The following is a 17,867-nucleotide window of genomic DNA, read 5'->3' as shown; positions in this document are numbered from 1 at the left end:
CAGAGTCCCCTCTACGGGCGTGTTTTGGATTGGATTTTAAGATTTTCGACCATATTTCTCTTCCCTTTTTGTCCGGCCCATAACTCTGCCTAGAAAGGCCCTACATGCCCCAAACTTGGTCTGGTCTGCTCATCAGAGTCCCCTCTACGGGCGTGTTTTGGATTGGATTTTAAGATTTTCGACCATATTTCTCTTCCCTTTTTGTCCGGCCCATAACTCTGCCTAGAAAGGCCCTACAAGCCCCAAACTTGGTCTGGTCTGCTCATCAGAGTCCCCTCTACGGGCGTGTTTTGGATTGGATTTTAAGATTTTCGACCATATTTCTCTTCCCTTTTTGTCCGGCCCATAACTCTGCCTAGAAAGGCCCTACATGCCCCAAACTTGGTCTGGTCTGCTCATCAGAGTCCCCTCTACGGGCGTGTTTTGGATTGGATTTTAAGATTTTCAACCATATTTCTCTTCCCTTTCTGTCCGGCCCATAACTCTGCCTAGAAAGGCCCTACATGCCCCAAACTTGGTCTGGTCTGCTCATCAGAGTCCCCTCTACGGGCGTGTTTTGGATTGGATTTTAAGACTTTCGACCATATTTCTCTTCCCTTTTTGTCCGGCCCATAACTCTGCCTAGAAAGGGCCTACATGCCCCAAACTTGGTCTGGTCTGCTCATCAGAGTCCCCTCTACGGGCGTGTTTTGGATTGGATTTTGTTTTAAATTGACCATATTTGACTTCCCTTTTTGTCCGGCCCATAACTCTGCCTAGAAAGGGCCTACATGCCCCAAACTTGGTCTGGTCTGCTCATCAGAGTCCCCTCTACGGGCGTATTTTGGATTGGATTTTAAGATTTCCGACCATATTTCTCTTCCCCTTTTGTCCGGCCCATAACTCTGCCTAGAAAGGCCCTACATGCCCCAAACTTGGTCTGGTCTGCTCATCAGAGTCCCCTCTACGGGCGTGTTTTGGATTGGATTTTAAGATTTTCGACCAAATTTTTCTTCCCTTTTTGTCCGGCCCATAACTCTGCCTAGAAAGGGCCTACATGCCCCAAACTAGGTCTGGTCTGCTCATCAGAGTCTCCTCTACGGGCGTGTTTTGAATTGGATTTTGTTTTAAATTGACCATATTTGACTTCCCTTTTTGTCCGGCCCATAACTCTGCCTAGAAAGGCCCTACATGCCCCAAACTTGGTCTGGTCTGCTCATCAGAGTCCCCTCTACGGGAGTGTTTTGGACAGGATTTTGATATTTTTTACCATATTTTTTAAATGCACCCCCCTTTATTGTCTGTTCTGTATATCCCAGCATCAAATGATTCTTACTGTACACTGAGGGCACTAGTATGAGTGACCACAGTAAGTTTCAGGTATGTGACACTTTCCTAGTCAGAGTTAGCAGGGGGTGCATTTCATGGCAAGAAGGAATACAACAAGCCTGTTGTGAAATGCACCAAACTTGGTCTGGTCTGCTCATCAGAGTCCTCTCTACGGGCGTGTTTTGGATTGGATTTTAAGATTTTTGACCATATTTGTCTTCCCTTTTTGTCCGGCCCACAACTCTGCCTAGAAAGGCCCTACATGACCCAAACTTGGTCTGGTCTGCTCATCAGAGTCCTCTCTACGGGCGTGTTTTGGATTGGATTTTAAGATTTTTGACCATATTTTTTAAATGCACCCCCCTTTATTTTCTGTTCTGTATATCCCAGCATCAAATGATTCTTACTGTACACTGAGGGCACTAGTATGAGTGACCACAGTAAGTTTCAGGTATGTGACACTTTCCTAGTCAGAGTTAGCAGGGGGTGCATTTCATGGCAAGAAGGAATACAACAAGCCTGTCGTGAAATGCACCAAACTTGGTCTGGTCTGCTCATCAGAGTCCTCTCTACGGGCGTGTTTTGGATTGGATTTTAAGATTTTTGACCATATTTGTCTTCCCTTTTTGTCTGGCCCATAACTCTGCCTAGAAAGGCCCTATATGCCCCAAAGTTGGTCTGGTCTGCTCATCAGAGTCCCCTCTACGGGCGTGTTTTGGATTGGATATAAAAAATAATTGACCATATTTGACTTCCCTTTTTGTCCGGCCCATAACTCTGCCTAGAAAGGCCCTACATGCCCCAAACTTGGTCTGGTCTGCTCATCAGAGTCCCCTCTACGGGAGTGTTTTGGACAGGATTTTGATATTTTTTACCATATTTTTTAAATGCACCCCCCTTTATTGTCTGTTCTGTATATCCCAGCATCAAATGATTCTTACTGTACACTGAGGGCACTAGTATGAGTGACCACAGTAAGTTTCAGGTATGTGACACTTTCCTAGTCAGAGTTAGCAGGGGGTGCATTTCATGGCAAGAAGGAATACAACAAGCCTGTCGTGAAATGCACCAAACTTGGTCTGGTCTGCTCATCAGAGTCCTCTCTACGGGCGTGTTTTGGATTGGATTTAAAGATTTTTGACCATATTTGTCTTCCCTTTTTGTCCGGCCCATAACTCTGCCTAGAAACGCCCTACATGTCCCAAACTTAGTCTGGTCTACTCATCAGAGCCCCCTCTACGGGCGTGTTTTGGATTGGATTTTGATATTTTTGACCATATTTTTTAAATGCACCCCCCTTTATTGTCTGTTCTGTATATCCCAGCATCAAATGATTCTTACTGTACACTGAGGGCACTAGTATGAGTGACCACAGTAAGTTTCAGGTATGTGACACTTTCCTAGTCAGAGTTAGCAGGGGGTGCATTTCATGGCAAGAAGGAATACAACAAGCCTGTTGTGAAATGCACCAAACTTGGTCTGGTCTGCTCATCAGAGTCCTCTCTACGGGCGTGTTTTGGATTGGATTTTAAGATTTTTGACCATATTTGTCTTCCCTTTTTGTCCGGCCCACAACTCTGCCTAGAAAGGCCCTACATGACCCAAACTTGGTCTGGTCTGCTCATCAGAGTCCTCTCTACGGGCGTGTTTTGGATTGGATTTTAAGATTTTTGACCATATTTTTTAAATGCACCCCCCTTTATTGTCTGTTCTGTATATCCCAGCATCAAATGATTCTTACTGTACACTGAGGGCACTAGTATGAGTGACCACAGTAAGTTTCAGGTATGTGACACTTTCCTAGTCAGAGTTAGCAGGGGGTGCATTTCATGGCAAGAAGGAATACAACAAGCCTGTTGTGAAATGCACCAAACTTGGTCTGGTCTGCTCATCAGAGTCCTCTCTACGGGCGTGTTTTGGATTGGATTTTAAGATTTTTGACCATATTTGTCTTCCCTTTTTGTCCGGCCCACAACTCTGCCTAGAAAGGCCCTACATGACCCAAACTTGGTCTGGTCTGCTCATCAGAGTCCTCTCTACGGGCGTGTTTTGGATTGGATTTTAAGATTTTTGACCATATTTTTTAAATGCACCCCCCTTTATTTTCTGTTCTGTATATCCCAGCATCAAATGATTCTTACTGTACACTGAGGGCACTAGTATGAGTGACCACAGTAAGTTTCAGGTATGTGACACTTTCCTAGTCAGAGTTAGCAGGGGGTGCATTTCATGGCAAGAAGGAATACAACAAGCCTGTCGTGAAATGCACCAAACTTGGTCTGGTCTGCTCATCAGAGTCCTCTCTACGGGCGTGTTTTGGATTGGATTTTAAGATTTTTGACCATATTTGTCTTCCCTTTTTGTCTGGCCCATAACTCTGCCTAGAAAGGCCCTATATGCCCCAAAGTTGGTCTGGTCTGCTCATCAGAGTCCCCTCTACGGGCGTGTTTTGGATTGGATATAAAAAATAATTGACCATATTTGACTTCCCTTTTTGTCCGGCCCATAACTCTGCCTAGAAAGGCCCTACATGCCCCAAACTTGGTCTGGTCTGCTCATCAGAGTCCCCTCTACGGGAGTGTTTTGGACAGGATTTTGATATTTTTTACCATATTTTTTAAATGCACCCCCCTTTATTGTCTGTTCTGTATATCCCAGCATCAAATGATTCTTACTGTACACTGAGGGCACTAGTATGAGTGACCACAGTAAGTTTCAGGTATGTGACACTTTCCTAGTCAGAGTTAGCAGGGGGTGCATTTCATAGCAAGAAGGAATACAACAAGCCTGTCGTGAAATGCACCAAACTTGGTCTGGTCTGCTCATCAGAGTCCTCTCTACGGGCGTGTTTTGGATTGGATTTAAAGATTTTTGACCATATTTGTCTTCCCTTTTTGTCCGGCCCATAACTCTGCCTAGAAACGCCCTACATGTCCCAAACTTAGTCTGGTCTACTCATCAGAGCCCCCTCTACGGGCGTGTTTTGGATTGGATTTTGATTTTTTTGACCATATTTTTTAAATGCACCCCCCTTTATTGTCTGTTCTGTATATCCCAGCATCAAATGATTCTTACTGTACACTGAGGGCACTAGTATGAGTGACCACAGTAAGTTTCAGGTATGTGACACTTTCCTAGTCAGAGTTAGCAGGGTGCATTTCATGGCAAGAAGGAATACAACAAGCCTGTCGTGAAATGCACCAAACTTGGTCTGGTCTGCTCATCAGAGTCCTCTCTACGGGCGTGTTTTGGATTGGATTTTAAGATTTTTGACCATATTTGTCTTCCCTTTTTGTCCGGCCCACAACTCTGCCTAGAAAGGCCCTACATGACCCAAACTTGGTCTGGTCTGCTCATCAGAGTCCTCTCTACGGGCGTGTTTTGGATTGGATTTTAAGATTTTTGACCATATTTTTTAAATGCACCCCCCTTTATTGTCTGTTCTGTATATCCCAGCATCAAATGATTCTTACTGTACACTGAGGGCACTAGTATGAGTGACCACAGTAAGTTTCAGGTATGTGACACTTTCCTAGTCAGAGTTAGCAGGGGGTGCATTTCATGGCAAGAAGGAATACAACAAGCCTGTTGTGAAATGCACCAAACTTGGTCTGGTCTGCTCATCAGAGTCCTCTCTACGGGCGTGTTTTGGATTGGATTTTAAGATTTTTGACCATATTTGTCTTCCCTTTTTGTCCGGCCCACAACTCTGCCTAGAAAGGCCCTACATGACCCAAACTTGGTCTGGTCTGCTCATCAGAGTCCTCTCTACGGGCGTGTTTTGGATTGGATTTTAAGATTTTTGACCATATTTTTTAAATGCACCCCCCTTTATTTTCTGTTCTGTATATCCCAGCATCAAATGATTCTTACTGTACACTGAGGGCACTAGTATGAGTGACCACAGTAAGTTTCAGGTATGTGACACTTTCCTAGTCAGAGTTAGCAGGGGGTGCATTTCATGGCAAGAAGGAATACAACAAGCCTGTCGTGAAATGCACCAAACTTGGTCTGGTCTGCTCATCAGAGTCCTCTCTACGGGCGTGTTTTGGATTGGATTTTAAGATTTTTGACCATATTTGTCTTCCCTTTTTGTCTGGCCCATAACTCTGCCTAGAAAGGCCCTATATGCCCCAAAGTTGGTCTGGTCTGCTCATCAGAGTCCCCTCTACGGGCGTGTTTTGGATTGGATATAAAAAATAATTGACCATATTTGACTTCCCTTTTTGTCCGGCCCATAACTCTGCCTAGAAAGGCCCTACATGCCCCAAACTTGGTCTGGTCTGCTCATCAGAGTCCCCTCTACGGGAGTGTTTTGGACAGGATTTTGATATTTTTTACCATATTTTTTAAATGCACCCCCCTTTATTGTCTGTTCTGTATATCCCAGCATCAAATGATTCTTACTGTACACTGAGGGCACTAGTATGAGTGACCACAGTAAGTTTCAGGTATGTGACACTTTCCTAGTCAGAGTTAGCAGGGGGTGCATTTCATAGCAAGAAGGAATACAACAAGCCTGTCGTGAAATGCACCAAACTTGGTCTGGTCTGCTCATCAGAGTCCTCTCTACGGGCGTGTTTTGGATTGGATTTAAAGATTTTTGACCATATTTGTCTTCCCTTTTTGTCCGGCCCATAACTCTGCCTAGAAACGCCCTACATGTCCCAAACTTAGTCTGGTCTACTCATCAGAGCCCCCTCTACGGGCGTGTTTTGGATTGGATTTTGATATTTTTGACCATATTTTTTAAATGCACCCCCCTTTATTGTCTGTTCTGTATATCCCAGCATCAAATGATTCTTACTGTACACTGAGGGCACTAGTATGAGTGACCACAGTAAGTTTCAGGTATGTGACACTTTCCTAGTCAGAGTTAGCAGGGGGTGCATTTCATGGCAAGAAGGAATACAACAAGCCTGTTGTGAAATGCACCAAACTTGGTCTGGTCTGCTCATCAGAGTCCTCTCTACGGGCGTGTTTTGGATTGGATTTTAAGATTTTTGACCATATTTGTCTTCCCTTTTTGTCCGGCCCACAACTCTGCCTAGAAAGGCCCTACATGACCCAAACTTGGTCTGGTCTGCTCATCAGAGTCCTCTCTACGGGCGTGTTTTGGATTGGATTTTAAGATTTTTGACCATATTTTTTAAATGCACCCCCCTTTATTGTCTGTTCTGTATATCCCAGCATCAAATGATTCTTACTGTACACTGAGGGCACTAGTATGAGTGACCACAGTAAGTTTCAGGTATGTGACACTTTCCTAGTCAGAGTTAGCAGGGTGCATTTCATGGCAAGAAGGAATACAACAAGCCTGTCGTGAAATGCACCAAACTTGGTCTGGTCTGCTCATCAGAGTCCTCTCTACGGGCGTGTTTTGGATTGGATTTTAAGATTTTTGACCATATTTGTCTTCCCTTTTTGTCTGGCCCATAACTCTGCCTAGAAAGGCCCTATATGCCCCAAAGTTGGTCTGGTCTGCTCATCAGAGTCCCCTCTACGGGCGTGTTTTGGATTGGATATAAAAAATAATTGACCATATTTGACTTCCCTTTTTGTCCGGCCCATAACTCTGCCTAGAAAGGCCCTACATGCCCCAAACTTGGTCTGGTCTGCTCATCAGAGTCCCCTCTACGGGAGTGTTTTGGACAGGATTTTGATATTTTTTACCATATTTTTTAAATGCACCCCCCTTTATTGTCTGTTCTGTATATCCCAGCATCAAATGATTCTTACTGTACACTGAGGGCACTAGTATGAGTGACCACAGTAAGTTTCAGGTATGTGACACTTTCCTAGTCAGAGTTAGCAGGGGGTGCATTTCATGGCAAGAAGGAATACAACAAGCCTGTCGTGAAATGCACCAAACTTGGTCTGGTCTGCTCATCAGAGTCCTCTCTACGGGCGTGTTTTGGATTGGATTTAAAGATTTTTGACCATATTTGTCTTCCCTTTTTGTCCGGCCCATAACTCTGCCTAGAAACGCCCTACATGTCCCAAACTTAGTCTGGTCTACTCATCAGAGCCCCCTCTACGGGCGTGTTTTGGATTGGATTTTGATATTTTTTACCATATTTTTTAAATGCACCCCCCTTCATTGTCTGTTCTGTATATCCCAGCATCAAATGATTCTTACTGTACACTGAGGGCACGAGTATGAGTAACCACAGTAAGTTTCAGGCATGTGACACTTTCCTAGTCAGAGTTAGCAGGGGGAGCATTTCATGGCAAGAAGGAATACAACAAGCCTGTCGTGAAATTCACCCCCCTCTATTGTCTGTTCTGTATGTCCAAGCATCAAATGATTCTTACTGTACACTGAGGGCACAAGTATGAGTAAGCACATTAAGTTTCAGGCATGTGACACTTTCCTAGTCAGGGTTAGCAGGGGGTGCATTTCATGGCAAGAAGGAATACAACAAGCCTGTCGTGAAATGCACCAAACTTGGTCTGGTCTACTCATCAGAGTCCCCTCTACGGGCGTGTTTTGGATTGGATTTTAAAAAGAATTGACCATATTTGTCTTCCCTTTTTGTCCGGCCCATAACTCTGCCTAGAAAGGCCCTACATGCCCCAAACTTGGTCTGGTCTGCTCATCAGAGTCCCCTCTACGGGCGTGTTTTGGATTGGATTTTAAGATTTTTGACCATATTTGTCTAGAATAGGGCAAACAATTAAAAATAGGGCAGTATGAGATTATAATTGTGCACCATGCTTAAGCAGTGAAAACGAAAATATTTTTTATGAAAGTGTCTGCAAACTAGTGAATCAATCGTGCAAATCAATGCGTTTAAAAGAATGGGACTTTTATTCAGAAATTCCCTATTCCCAGGTCCAGACTCCCGTTTTCTCCGCAGGAAGTCGGAAAAGAAGAAGGCAGGAAATAATTGTAAATCACACAGGACAGTCAAAGGCCTTATCCAGCGATTTCTTTTTTCGAACATAAAAAATAAAGGTAAGTTGGACTTGATGTACCTTCACTACAATGCATTTGAGCTCCTTTTCTGATTGGGACGTGCTGATTGCATGTTGTGACAAATTTAAAATCCATTCAACCCTGTGCTCGGTTTTGCTAGCTACTGTAATTAGCCACAATAATAGTCTAGCTAGACTTACCTGGTAGAGCTACCTGAGGTTAGAATGATTAGACGGTATCTGATTAACTATATGCCACCAAAGAAAATGTACCACTACTGCAAACCTATGGGTCAGTAAGACTGGTCCTACTAGTAACGTAGTATAACATGTTCACTAGCTTTTAACTAGTTTGTTGGTACGTGCCGAATAACGTTAGCTAGTTACAGTTGCTAACACGGTTCAATGCGGAAATAAAATGACGTTTAAAGCAACGCAACCACAAAATGAAGATTGGGTTAAAGCTTCAGCTCACACTGGCACAGATTGATCTGTTAGTTCAGGCCAAGGACTTAAGCAAACGTGTCTCGTGCCCCCATTGGTTGGTGTAGCTAGAACAATTCATAGCAAGTATCTAACTATCAGCACAGGGATGCAGCGACATCAGCAGACGAGTAGGCTGGCTAGCTAGTTACTGTACAGTAATATAATTTGTTATTGAGAATGCGTATCTATGCTTTGTGGTAACAGTGACAGGCCGTATCATTTACTTAGTTACCCATGTTGCCCAAGGTCCTAACTCACCGTCATAGCTACGCTATCAGCTTTGGTGTGATTAACAAGGAGATGTAGACTTAATATAGAGAGTTATGATGATATATCAATGTGTCTGCTAAAGAAAGTCAGGTTGATGAAAAATAGTTTAGTTTCATAATAACTGTCTAATGTGAGCCAGTGTACTTAGCTTGCTAGCTAGGATATGTAGGCCTACGTTTGCACACAAAAATTCTACCAATTCTAACTAATTCGCTAATTCAACCATTATGTGACCAAACATATGTGGACACCTTCTCAGTATACAGTCACAACATATCACTCAAATCAGGGTAAAAAATAATTGGTCACTACTTCGTTTCTATGCCTCCACTCGTTTTTTTGTTTTAATAGTTGAGGTCATGGATTGGTGCTGGCCATTTATTCAACACTAAACTCTGCACAACATGTTTAGGGTTATATAAAATATTTAGGTAGGCAAGATGGCACCCCAATGCAGATCAAGCGCAGACAGACAGACATGACTATCTAACCAGCTGACTGAAGGACAGGCCCTGGATTTACGGTTTGGCGCTGACCAAGCAGCTGAATCTTCTGGTAGAAGAAGAGAGAAGGCTTGTGCTTCATGGTTAGTTCTCCCTTCCTTGTCCACATACGATGGTGTGACCAGCTTCAACGGGACGGATCACCAGGGATTGTAAGGAGGAGGTGGGGGTAGTGACATCACTGCTTCCTGGGAGAGAATAACATATTGCCTGACGTGTAAAATGCATTCAGTTGATGTAAAAACACCTATTATTAACACTCATTTTGAATAACTAATTAAAACTACACATTTTCACGGTTTCTGTGTTTGTCAGATACCGGCTCTTAATGTCGGGATTCTGTGATTCCGCCTTTGTTATCCGTGTTGTGAAAGTCAAAGTTCCCTTCTTTTGCTACTATCCATCTATTGTTAATTTTGGTATGAGTGTGTATATATATATTTGATATTAATCTGACCATATTTATCTTAACTTTTATTTTATATTTATTATTGAGTGTGAAGGTTTAACCCTATGGTCCTGTTTAATAGCTATCTGGTCTTGTTGGCCATTGAGTGTGATACTTGAACCTTAACTCCTGTTTGGCAGATGTGGAAGGCAGCAGCCGGTCAGTCGGTCAGCGTTGCTGTGGACAACGGTGCGGATGACTGGGAAACAGACCCAGACTTTGAGGTGAGTGACTCTAATGATGTGACTCATGATGTAACTTATGATGGGAGTCATAATGTGACTCAAGTCTGTAGACACATTGATCCATCCATTTTTACTAAATTGTTTATCTGTTCCTCCCACTAATCCCCTTTGATAGATGAATTAATTAAAGGTGTAACAGTTTACAAAATCTAGGTTTGGTTTGACTTGATAAATTTGGTACTTTTCAATACAGCAAAAAAATTAATAAAAATCACTTATGGCCACGGTTTAAAACAAAATCACCTAACCTTGTAATGAGCTATCTCAGTTTAGCGTAGCTTACCTTGCAAGTTGTTATGTAGGAGTGTTTATCTTGGGAGGGGCAGACAGCACAGGGCCTGGTACGTTGTTTGGGCTGTCTTAGCGCAGTGGCACTGAGAACATTTTATTTCACAATTTAAGATAGATTTTATTTTCCAAATGTAAAAGTATTAAATAATAGAAAAAAATTGTTTGGTTTGCATGCTTACCAAATCGATGGCCTCACACAGAATGGTTCAGTAAGAATACGTGTAAATGACGTTGTGTCCTTGGGCAAGGCACCTCACCCTACTTGCCTCGGGGGGAATGTCCCTGTACTTACTGTAAGTCGCTCGGGATAAGAGCGTCTGCTAAATGACTAAATGTAAATCTAAGTAAATATTTATGTCAGTGAACATGTCATTGCCATCAGAATGGCAACTCCTTGTTTCATTGTTTCACAAACAAGATAGTCAAAATACTTAGCCATGTTGGCAGTATTCTGTAAGTAGTTTCTGATGTAAACTACGGCCAAAGTTTTGATGACAGTGCTTGAAAATGGCCAAGGCGGCACTTGTTAGGCATAGATCAGTTTCAACAGAACAAAGTTAAAATTACTGTATGTGGGAAATTGATTGCAAGAGATTGGGAAGGGTTCCAATTTACACTTTTGTTCTATAACTTATGAAAAATAAAAGACTGTTTTACAGCACTGCAAACTGTAGCACAAAGGAAAAATAAAAAATGTGTAGAAATGTAAACATACACCCCTTAGTCAGAACTGTACATGCAGTCCTGTATAGGAAATTACAATTATGACAACTGCTTCAACCATTTTACATGAAAGGAGTTATTGTTTATTAGTTATTGATATTAACTAATGCATGTTTTGGGGTTAATACTATTCTACAGAGAACCAGTATAATACATTTTAAACAATATGACATAAGCAATTGACAATGTAGGAAACCGCAGACTATTGTCAATGTAGAAAACGATTAAGTGACTAAGAATCTTTGTCATTATTCTTTCTTCTGTGCTCCATTCTCTTTTTACAGGGTTAGTCATGTCCCATCACACGTCAGACACAAACAGGGTTATGGTTATCTAAAGCGTCTCCTCCCCCTAACCTCTCACCTTGTTCCCTGTGCTGCAGAATGACGTGACGCCCCCTAACCTCTCACCTTGTTCCCTGTGCTGCAGAATGACGTGACGGAGCAGGAGCAGCGCTGGGGGGCCAAGACGGTGGCTGGCTCCGGACACCAGGAACACATCAAGTCAGTGTTAGGGTGGCTGTTGAGTAGCTTTGCACCCAATGTCATGTTACTGTTGCCTCTTACACCTTCTGATGTTCTCCTTAGTATCCATCAGCTACGTGAGAAGGTGTCGACGGAGCACACGTCTCTGAAGCAGCAGGAGCTGGAGAACATGCCCAAGGCCTCGCACGGCTACGGGGGCAAGTTTGGAGTGCAGCAAGATCGCATGGACAAGGTTGAAGCTTCAAAACAAACCATAGAACATATTTAAGGATTATTTTTCAGTTTTTAATTTTTTTCAAAATGTACTAAACTCCCAGAGTCATCATTTGTGTTGGGTCACACTGTGTTCCAAGTGGAAAGTATATTTAGGTTGTTAAAACTGAGTTAAGTGGTTGAAGTTACAGTTAGCATGAACAGTCCACCTGCACTGTTGAATTACTAGATTTTAGGTGGTGTAATTTGCTAAATCCATCTTTATTAAGGATGGCGTGCCTAAATGAGGACCCAAGATCAGACTTGACAGGACAGGAATGAATGCTGCAGTCCATCTGCTGCATTCATCTGCATCTGTCTCTGTTTTATCTTGTAATACCTGTATGTATATTTACTTGTATGTAGAATTGATATGTATATATACTTATATGTAGAACTATATGTTTTGCCTCTCCGTTCCTAGTCTGCAGTAGGCCATGAGTACCAAAGCAAGCTGTCAAAGCACTGCTCACAGACCGACACCTCCAAGGGATTTGGCGGGAAGTTCGGAGTGCAGGCTGATCGTGTTGACCAGGTATGATCACCTTAGTCTTATCAGGCCCAACTGGCTTGGATGAAGTATATACTTAATACCAACTTCTCAATATCCCAAAAATGTACAACTGTGGATGTTTACTCTTTAAATTAAGTGGAACCACATGGTGAACTACTCCTTTTCTTTGCACTTCTGTAACTGGTTAGTTGATGTCGTTATGCCAGGCAAGACATTACGAAGCTGGAAAATGTTGTATTCCGTCTTGGTTCTAAACTTGACTAACAGCTTATTCCTGCTTCGTTATTTTCAGTCTGCTGTTGGGTTTGAGTATGCTGGCAAGACAGAGAAACATGCATCGCAGAAAGGCAAGGGGATACAGTCTGTTGTTAATTACAAACCAGCTTTGTATTTGCTTCCTTTAATACTATACTCCTTTAATAGTATTTGAGATGTATGTGTAATATCTTACATCATCAAAAGACAGGTCAGCAGTATATATTGAGTTGTGCAAGGAACAAAGTATAGTGTTCGTTTAAAGGGAAATAGATTAGATACAGACATGCATGTTGTGTTTTTATGATTAGAAATGTCAACTCTTTATCATTGTCCCCATGTTTCGTGTTCCATGACCTGTTCAGACTACTCCACTGGGTTTGGAGGCAGGTATGGGGTGCAGGCGGACCGTGTGGACCAGAGTGCCGTGGGATTCGACTACCAGGGGAAAACTGAAAAACACGAGTCCCAGAAAGGTTTGTTCAAAAACCCACGTTGCATTAAGACTCACACCCAACCACAGTGGAAACTTTTGAAACATAATGATTTACATTTACATTTATTCATTTAGCAGACGTTTTTATCCAAAGCGACTTCCAAGAGAGAGCTTTACAAAGTGCATAGGTCACTGATCATAACAACAAGATAGCCAACAAACATCGCGAGTAGCCAAAACATGAAGCACACATTGTGAACAACCAAAGTGCCAAAGGGAAGAACCATAAGAGCATGTAGTTAAACAAGTTACAATTAAACAACATGAACAGCTATAATGATAAGCTTAATGTTTAAATTAAAAGCCAAACAGATTTTGTTTTCACTGTCTTTGTATGTCTACCACCTAATTTGACAGGTAGAATCCATGGAATCTTGAAAACAATCTGTTTAACCTTTTCATGGTCTCCCTGCTTGCTCTTGTCCCTTTACTTTACCTAATGTTTCCAGATTATGCCAAAGGCTTTGGTGGTAAATTTGGAGTAGAGACAGACAAGGTGGACAAGAGTGCGGTGGGCTTTGAGTACGAAGGCAAAACGGAAAGACACGAGTCCCAGAAAGGTTCAATTTGTTTTTGTGGGGGTCTTTAGATTACACCCAGTAACCTTTGGGACTATGGCACTGAATGAAATCGCACTTTGCTTTGCATATCAACCACTTACATTTTCTTCCAAATCATTTTACTAGCACGTTTACTTACCAATTAATCTCAACTGTAATGTGGGGAAAGTTGAGTTTATGATTAAGTAGGCACAGAGGGTAATTTCAGTGTGTTAATGCAGACTATGTGAAAGGCTTCGGGGGCAGATTTGGTGTACAGTCGGACAGGCAGGACAAGTCAGCAGTCGGCTGGGACCACCAGGAAAAACTGCAGCTGCACGAGTCACAGAAAGGTTTGTGTCTTACCTGTCTGTCCCTCTTCACCATTCCTGCCTACAGCACTACTACACCTGCCTACAGCACTACTACACCTGCCTACAGTACTACTACACCTGCCTACAGTACTACCCCCTGCTACAACGAGAATGCTTAGCAAGTTTTAGAAGGAGTACTGATTGTGAGTAGCAGTGTAGAATGCCTCAAATGGGCATTGCAGACTCCCTGTTACAAACTGGAAGTTTCAGTTGCTTAACTAGTTAGGTTTAGGAAAAATGTGGATGTAATAACTGCAAGAAATAAAACAAAGATTGAAAAAGTTTTAAGGCTAGGACTATGCTTCATCCATGTCTGGGAAACTGGGCCTACATGTTCATGTGAGCAAATGGGATGGTAACTTTCTTTTCTCTCATTTGCAGACTACTCTAAGGGATTTGGAGGGAAGTTTGGGGTTCAGAAGGACAGAATGGATAAGGTATATATATTGTTTACAGATATGCCCACGTTCAAATGTACTTCTTTTTTATATTGTCTTGATTGCTAATTTTTGTCTCTGTAATCTAGATTTCCCTGACAGACTTGTTATTAGTCTCCAGCATTTGGACTCAATAAATGTATTGGAATAAAATCATGTTTAGTGCTCTAACTGTTGAGTGTTACTAATTGTTTTGCTTTCTGGTATTTGTCAGAGCGCTGGGACATTTGAGGAAGTTGAAAAGCCAAGTCCAGCCTACCAGAGAACCAAGCCTGTGGAAGCTGGTGAGTCGGTCGTACGAGTTAGCGTTCCTGTAGAGATGTTGTCATGTTTTATGCTGTGTTCACAACAAATGCAAAGCGAAATATTTGCGCAAATGAAGCACATTTTAGCATTGCGTTCATTTGTGTTTATTTGTGCAAATCGCTAGGAGCCAGCCATTTTTTTACAGTTGTCAACCATGTCCGAAATGACGACTATAAACAAATACGAAGTAGTGTGGTATAGCAGAGGATGCCCACAGACAGCTACAATACTCTTGCCTTCCAAGAATATTTAATTCGCACAATTTCTCATATTTTTGCTGCGCAAAAATATTCTTCAGCGTTCGGTGTGAACCCAATTGATTGTACTCTTTTGCGTTTCTGTAGAGATGTTGTAAGGTTAGGGTTAGCTAGTAAAATCCCTCCCTCCTCCCCAGCTGGCAGCAGCACAGGCAGCATCAAGGCCCGCTTCGAGAACATCGCCAAACAGAAGGAGGAGGAGGATAAGAAGAGGACAGAGGAGGAGCGAGCAAGGAGACAGTTGAAGGAGAAGCAGGAACAGGAGGAGGCGCGTCGCAAGATGGATGAAGTCAAAGCTCAACCAGCCTCTCCCGTGCCAAGTCCAACCCCTCCCGCCCAGGCACCGGCCCCTGTGTATGAGGTGAGGAGCAGCAACCTTATGCAACTAGGACTGGTTTCTCTGTTCTGCTCTAATCTCTCCCCTGTGCAGGACACGGACGTGTACCAGGACCCCGCCCCCCAGGCTGCTGCAGAGAATGGGGAGCAGCTGTATGAGGCGGAGCCCAGCCCCCAGCCACCCGCCCAGCAGGAAGCGCTCTACCAGAACCCCGATGACTACCAGGCTGACGGGGGAGGTGAGGGCCTACGCACTACCACCACCGCATCCATCCAGTACAGATAATGAATATATTAGTGACCTTTGACCTGTGTTGTCTACAGATGCCCAGACGTACGAGTATGGGGAGGACCAGGGAGTGACTGCTGTGGCACTGTATGACTACCAAGCAGGTGAGAAACAAACCCACCGGCCAGCACCAAACTTATCCCGTCACTGACAACATTATATGCGTTTTAGCCTATTATACAAACTAATCCAGGTGCCTTGCATTGCAGCTGGAGATGATGAGATCTCCTTTGACCCGGACGACATCATCACCAACATTGAGATGATTGACGAGGGCTGGTGGCGGGGTGTTTGCCGGGGTGCGTACGGACTGTTCCCCGCCAATTATGTTGAAATACGACAGTGATCTCCATGCGCACTTTCACACCATTAAGATGCCTCTTTTTGTTTCTCTCTCTCTTTAATATTCTGTTGCTCCATCTGGGTTCAGCTTTGTTTCTTCAGTCTTTTACTCCCTATCCTTCTACCTCTTGTCTCTCTGCCAGATATCTGTACTGCTAGTGAGAGGTTCACTTCTCTGTACAGGTCTGCTAGTGAGAGGTTCACTTCTCTGTACAGGTCTGCTAGTGAGAGGTTCACTTCTCTGTACAGGTCTGCTAGTGAGAGGTAGACTTCTCTGTACAGGTCTGCTAGTGAGAGGTTCACTTCTCTGTACAGGTCTGCTAGTGAGAGGTTCACTTCTCTATACAGGTCTGCTAGTGAGAGGCTCACTTCTTTATACAGGTCTGCTAGTGAGAGGTAGACTTCAGTGTCCTGGATGTGGTAGGATGACTGGAGTACTCAGGCTTTTAGGATGCTTTCCCAGAGGGACGAACAATGCTTTCTTATCTCATTTTGGAATCAAATAAGAATGACAAGAGTTCCATATATATCTTGTTTCAGACTTACCTAAACGGTTTTTGCTGCTCTGCCTTCCTGCTCCATCTTAGGGTTCTATTATATATATTTATAGTTTGCCTACTTGCAGTAAGTAGATGTAGGTTCACCAAAGAAAGGGTTAGATTAGTTTGATCACAAGCCTGGTAAAGCAATCTCCTCGTGTGGGCTCATGTACTGGGCCCTTGCACCTCATTAGAAACTATTGCCTTATGGTGGGTTGGTTAAGAACTGGAGGTATGATATGCAGCTGTTCTTGACACTTCTGGGGCGGTAGGCTGGAGAGAAGTCTGGTTCGAGAAAGCAGGGAGCCATAATTCAGCTGATTTACCACAGTAGCAGCTAGAGATCTGAAAGACATGAATATTATTTTTAACACTACATACCTGCATGAGTGTTCGAACTATCTATAAAGTTTCTAAAATGCACTACACAGACCTACATAAGCTCTGAAATGAAGTGAATTGAAAATGGTGGCACGTCAGTATGTCTCAGCTAAGATAAGGCCTACTGAAGCGGTTATAAAAACAGTATTAATAAAGTCACCCATTGTTCTCTTTGCTGAAGACGTATAACAGATACCAGAGTCCATTTGAACGTTCTGCTGTTCTTGCTTCTGTTGCTGTTGCTGTCCCAACACCCGGGCCACAGATGCTGCCTGGGATTCTGTCTAGTGTTGCATACTGTTGTGGGGCTTTTGGTGTATTCACACACTGACATCCTTTTTCTAAGTGGACCAATGTGTTAATGAGGCAAATTATTAAGAAAGTGATATTAATCTAGTTGTTTTATATTTCAGAATGGCTTGAACTATAGCAGGCTAAAAGGGAACCTTTTCTTTGGTGGATGCTAATTATCTAAACTGACAATATCTCTTGTCGTTATGGCAAGTTGTGTAGTTTACAGTTGAGTAGGTATATGAGTGGATTATCTAATTCCATCAGGGTTTGGGGTTTTGTAATAAAATTATGCATTCTTTTAATCTGTATTTTGCTTGTATTCTGCTTGCTCACATCTATCATTATGGCTGTTTATTTTTGAGTAAATGTTTTCAATAAACAAATAAACCTGTACATTTGTATTACATTCCAAAGCATTGGATATTACTATGCAAACAACAATGACAATGGAGAATAAGTCTCAAACTGATAACCCAGGAAAGTATTTAATCAGACTAGTAAATATAAAATCTGTGATTTGAAACTAGGATGTTTTAACATACAATGATGTAACAGGTTGGGGTGGCAGGCAGACAAAGC

General features: G+C 42.7%; 1 protein-coding gene across 1 annotated transcript; it reads left to right on the top strand.

Annotated features, from left to right (window-relative positions):
* Positions 1 to 8,171: 8,171 nt before the first annotated feature.
* On the top strand, positions 8,172 to 17,681 carry LOC136955525 (src substrate cortactin-like). Its single transcript, XM_067249241.1, has 15 exons — positions 8,172 to 8,266; positions 10,074 to 10,157; positions 11,622 to 11,695; positions 11,780 to 11,909; positions 12,354 to 12,464; positions 12,736 to 12,790; positions 13,064 to 13,174; positions 13,644 to 13,754; positions 13,976 to 14,086; positions 14,489 to 14,544; positions 14,759 to 14,828; positions 15,245 to 15,468; positions 15,538 to 15,682; positions 15,768 to 15,836; positions 15,942 to 17,681. Exons 2-15 carry the CDS (start codon positions 10,074 to 10,076, stop codon positions 16,076 to 16,078), a joined length of 1,488 nt encoding a protein of 495 aa, XP_067105342.1. The 5' UTR covers positions 8,172 to 8,266; the 3' UTR covers positions 16,079 to 17,681.
* The last annotated feature ends 186 nt before the right edge of the window (positions 17,682 to 17,867 follow it).

Source organism: Osmerus mordax, chromosome 13, assembly GCF_038355195.1.
Source record: "Osmerus mordax isolate fOsmMor3 chromosome 13, fOsmMor3.pri, whole genome shotgun sequence".
Classification (NCBI taxonomy): Eukaryota; Metazoa; Chordata; class Actinopteri; order Osmeriformes; family Osmeridae; genus Osmerus; species Osmerus mordax.
The sequence above is the reverse complement of the archived record's forward strand: the minus strand, read 5'-3'. Positions and strand labels throughout refer to the sequence as shown.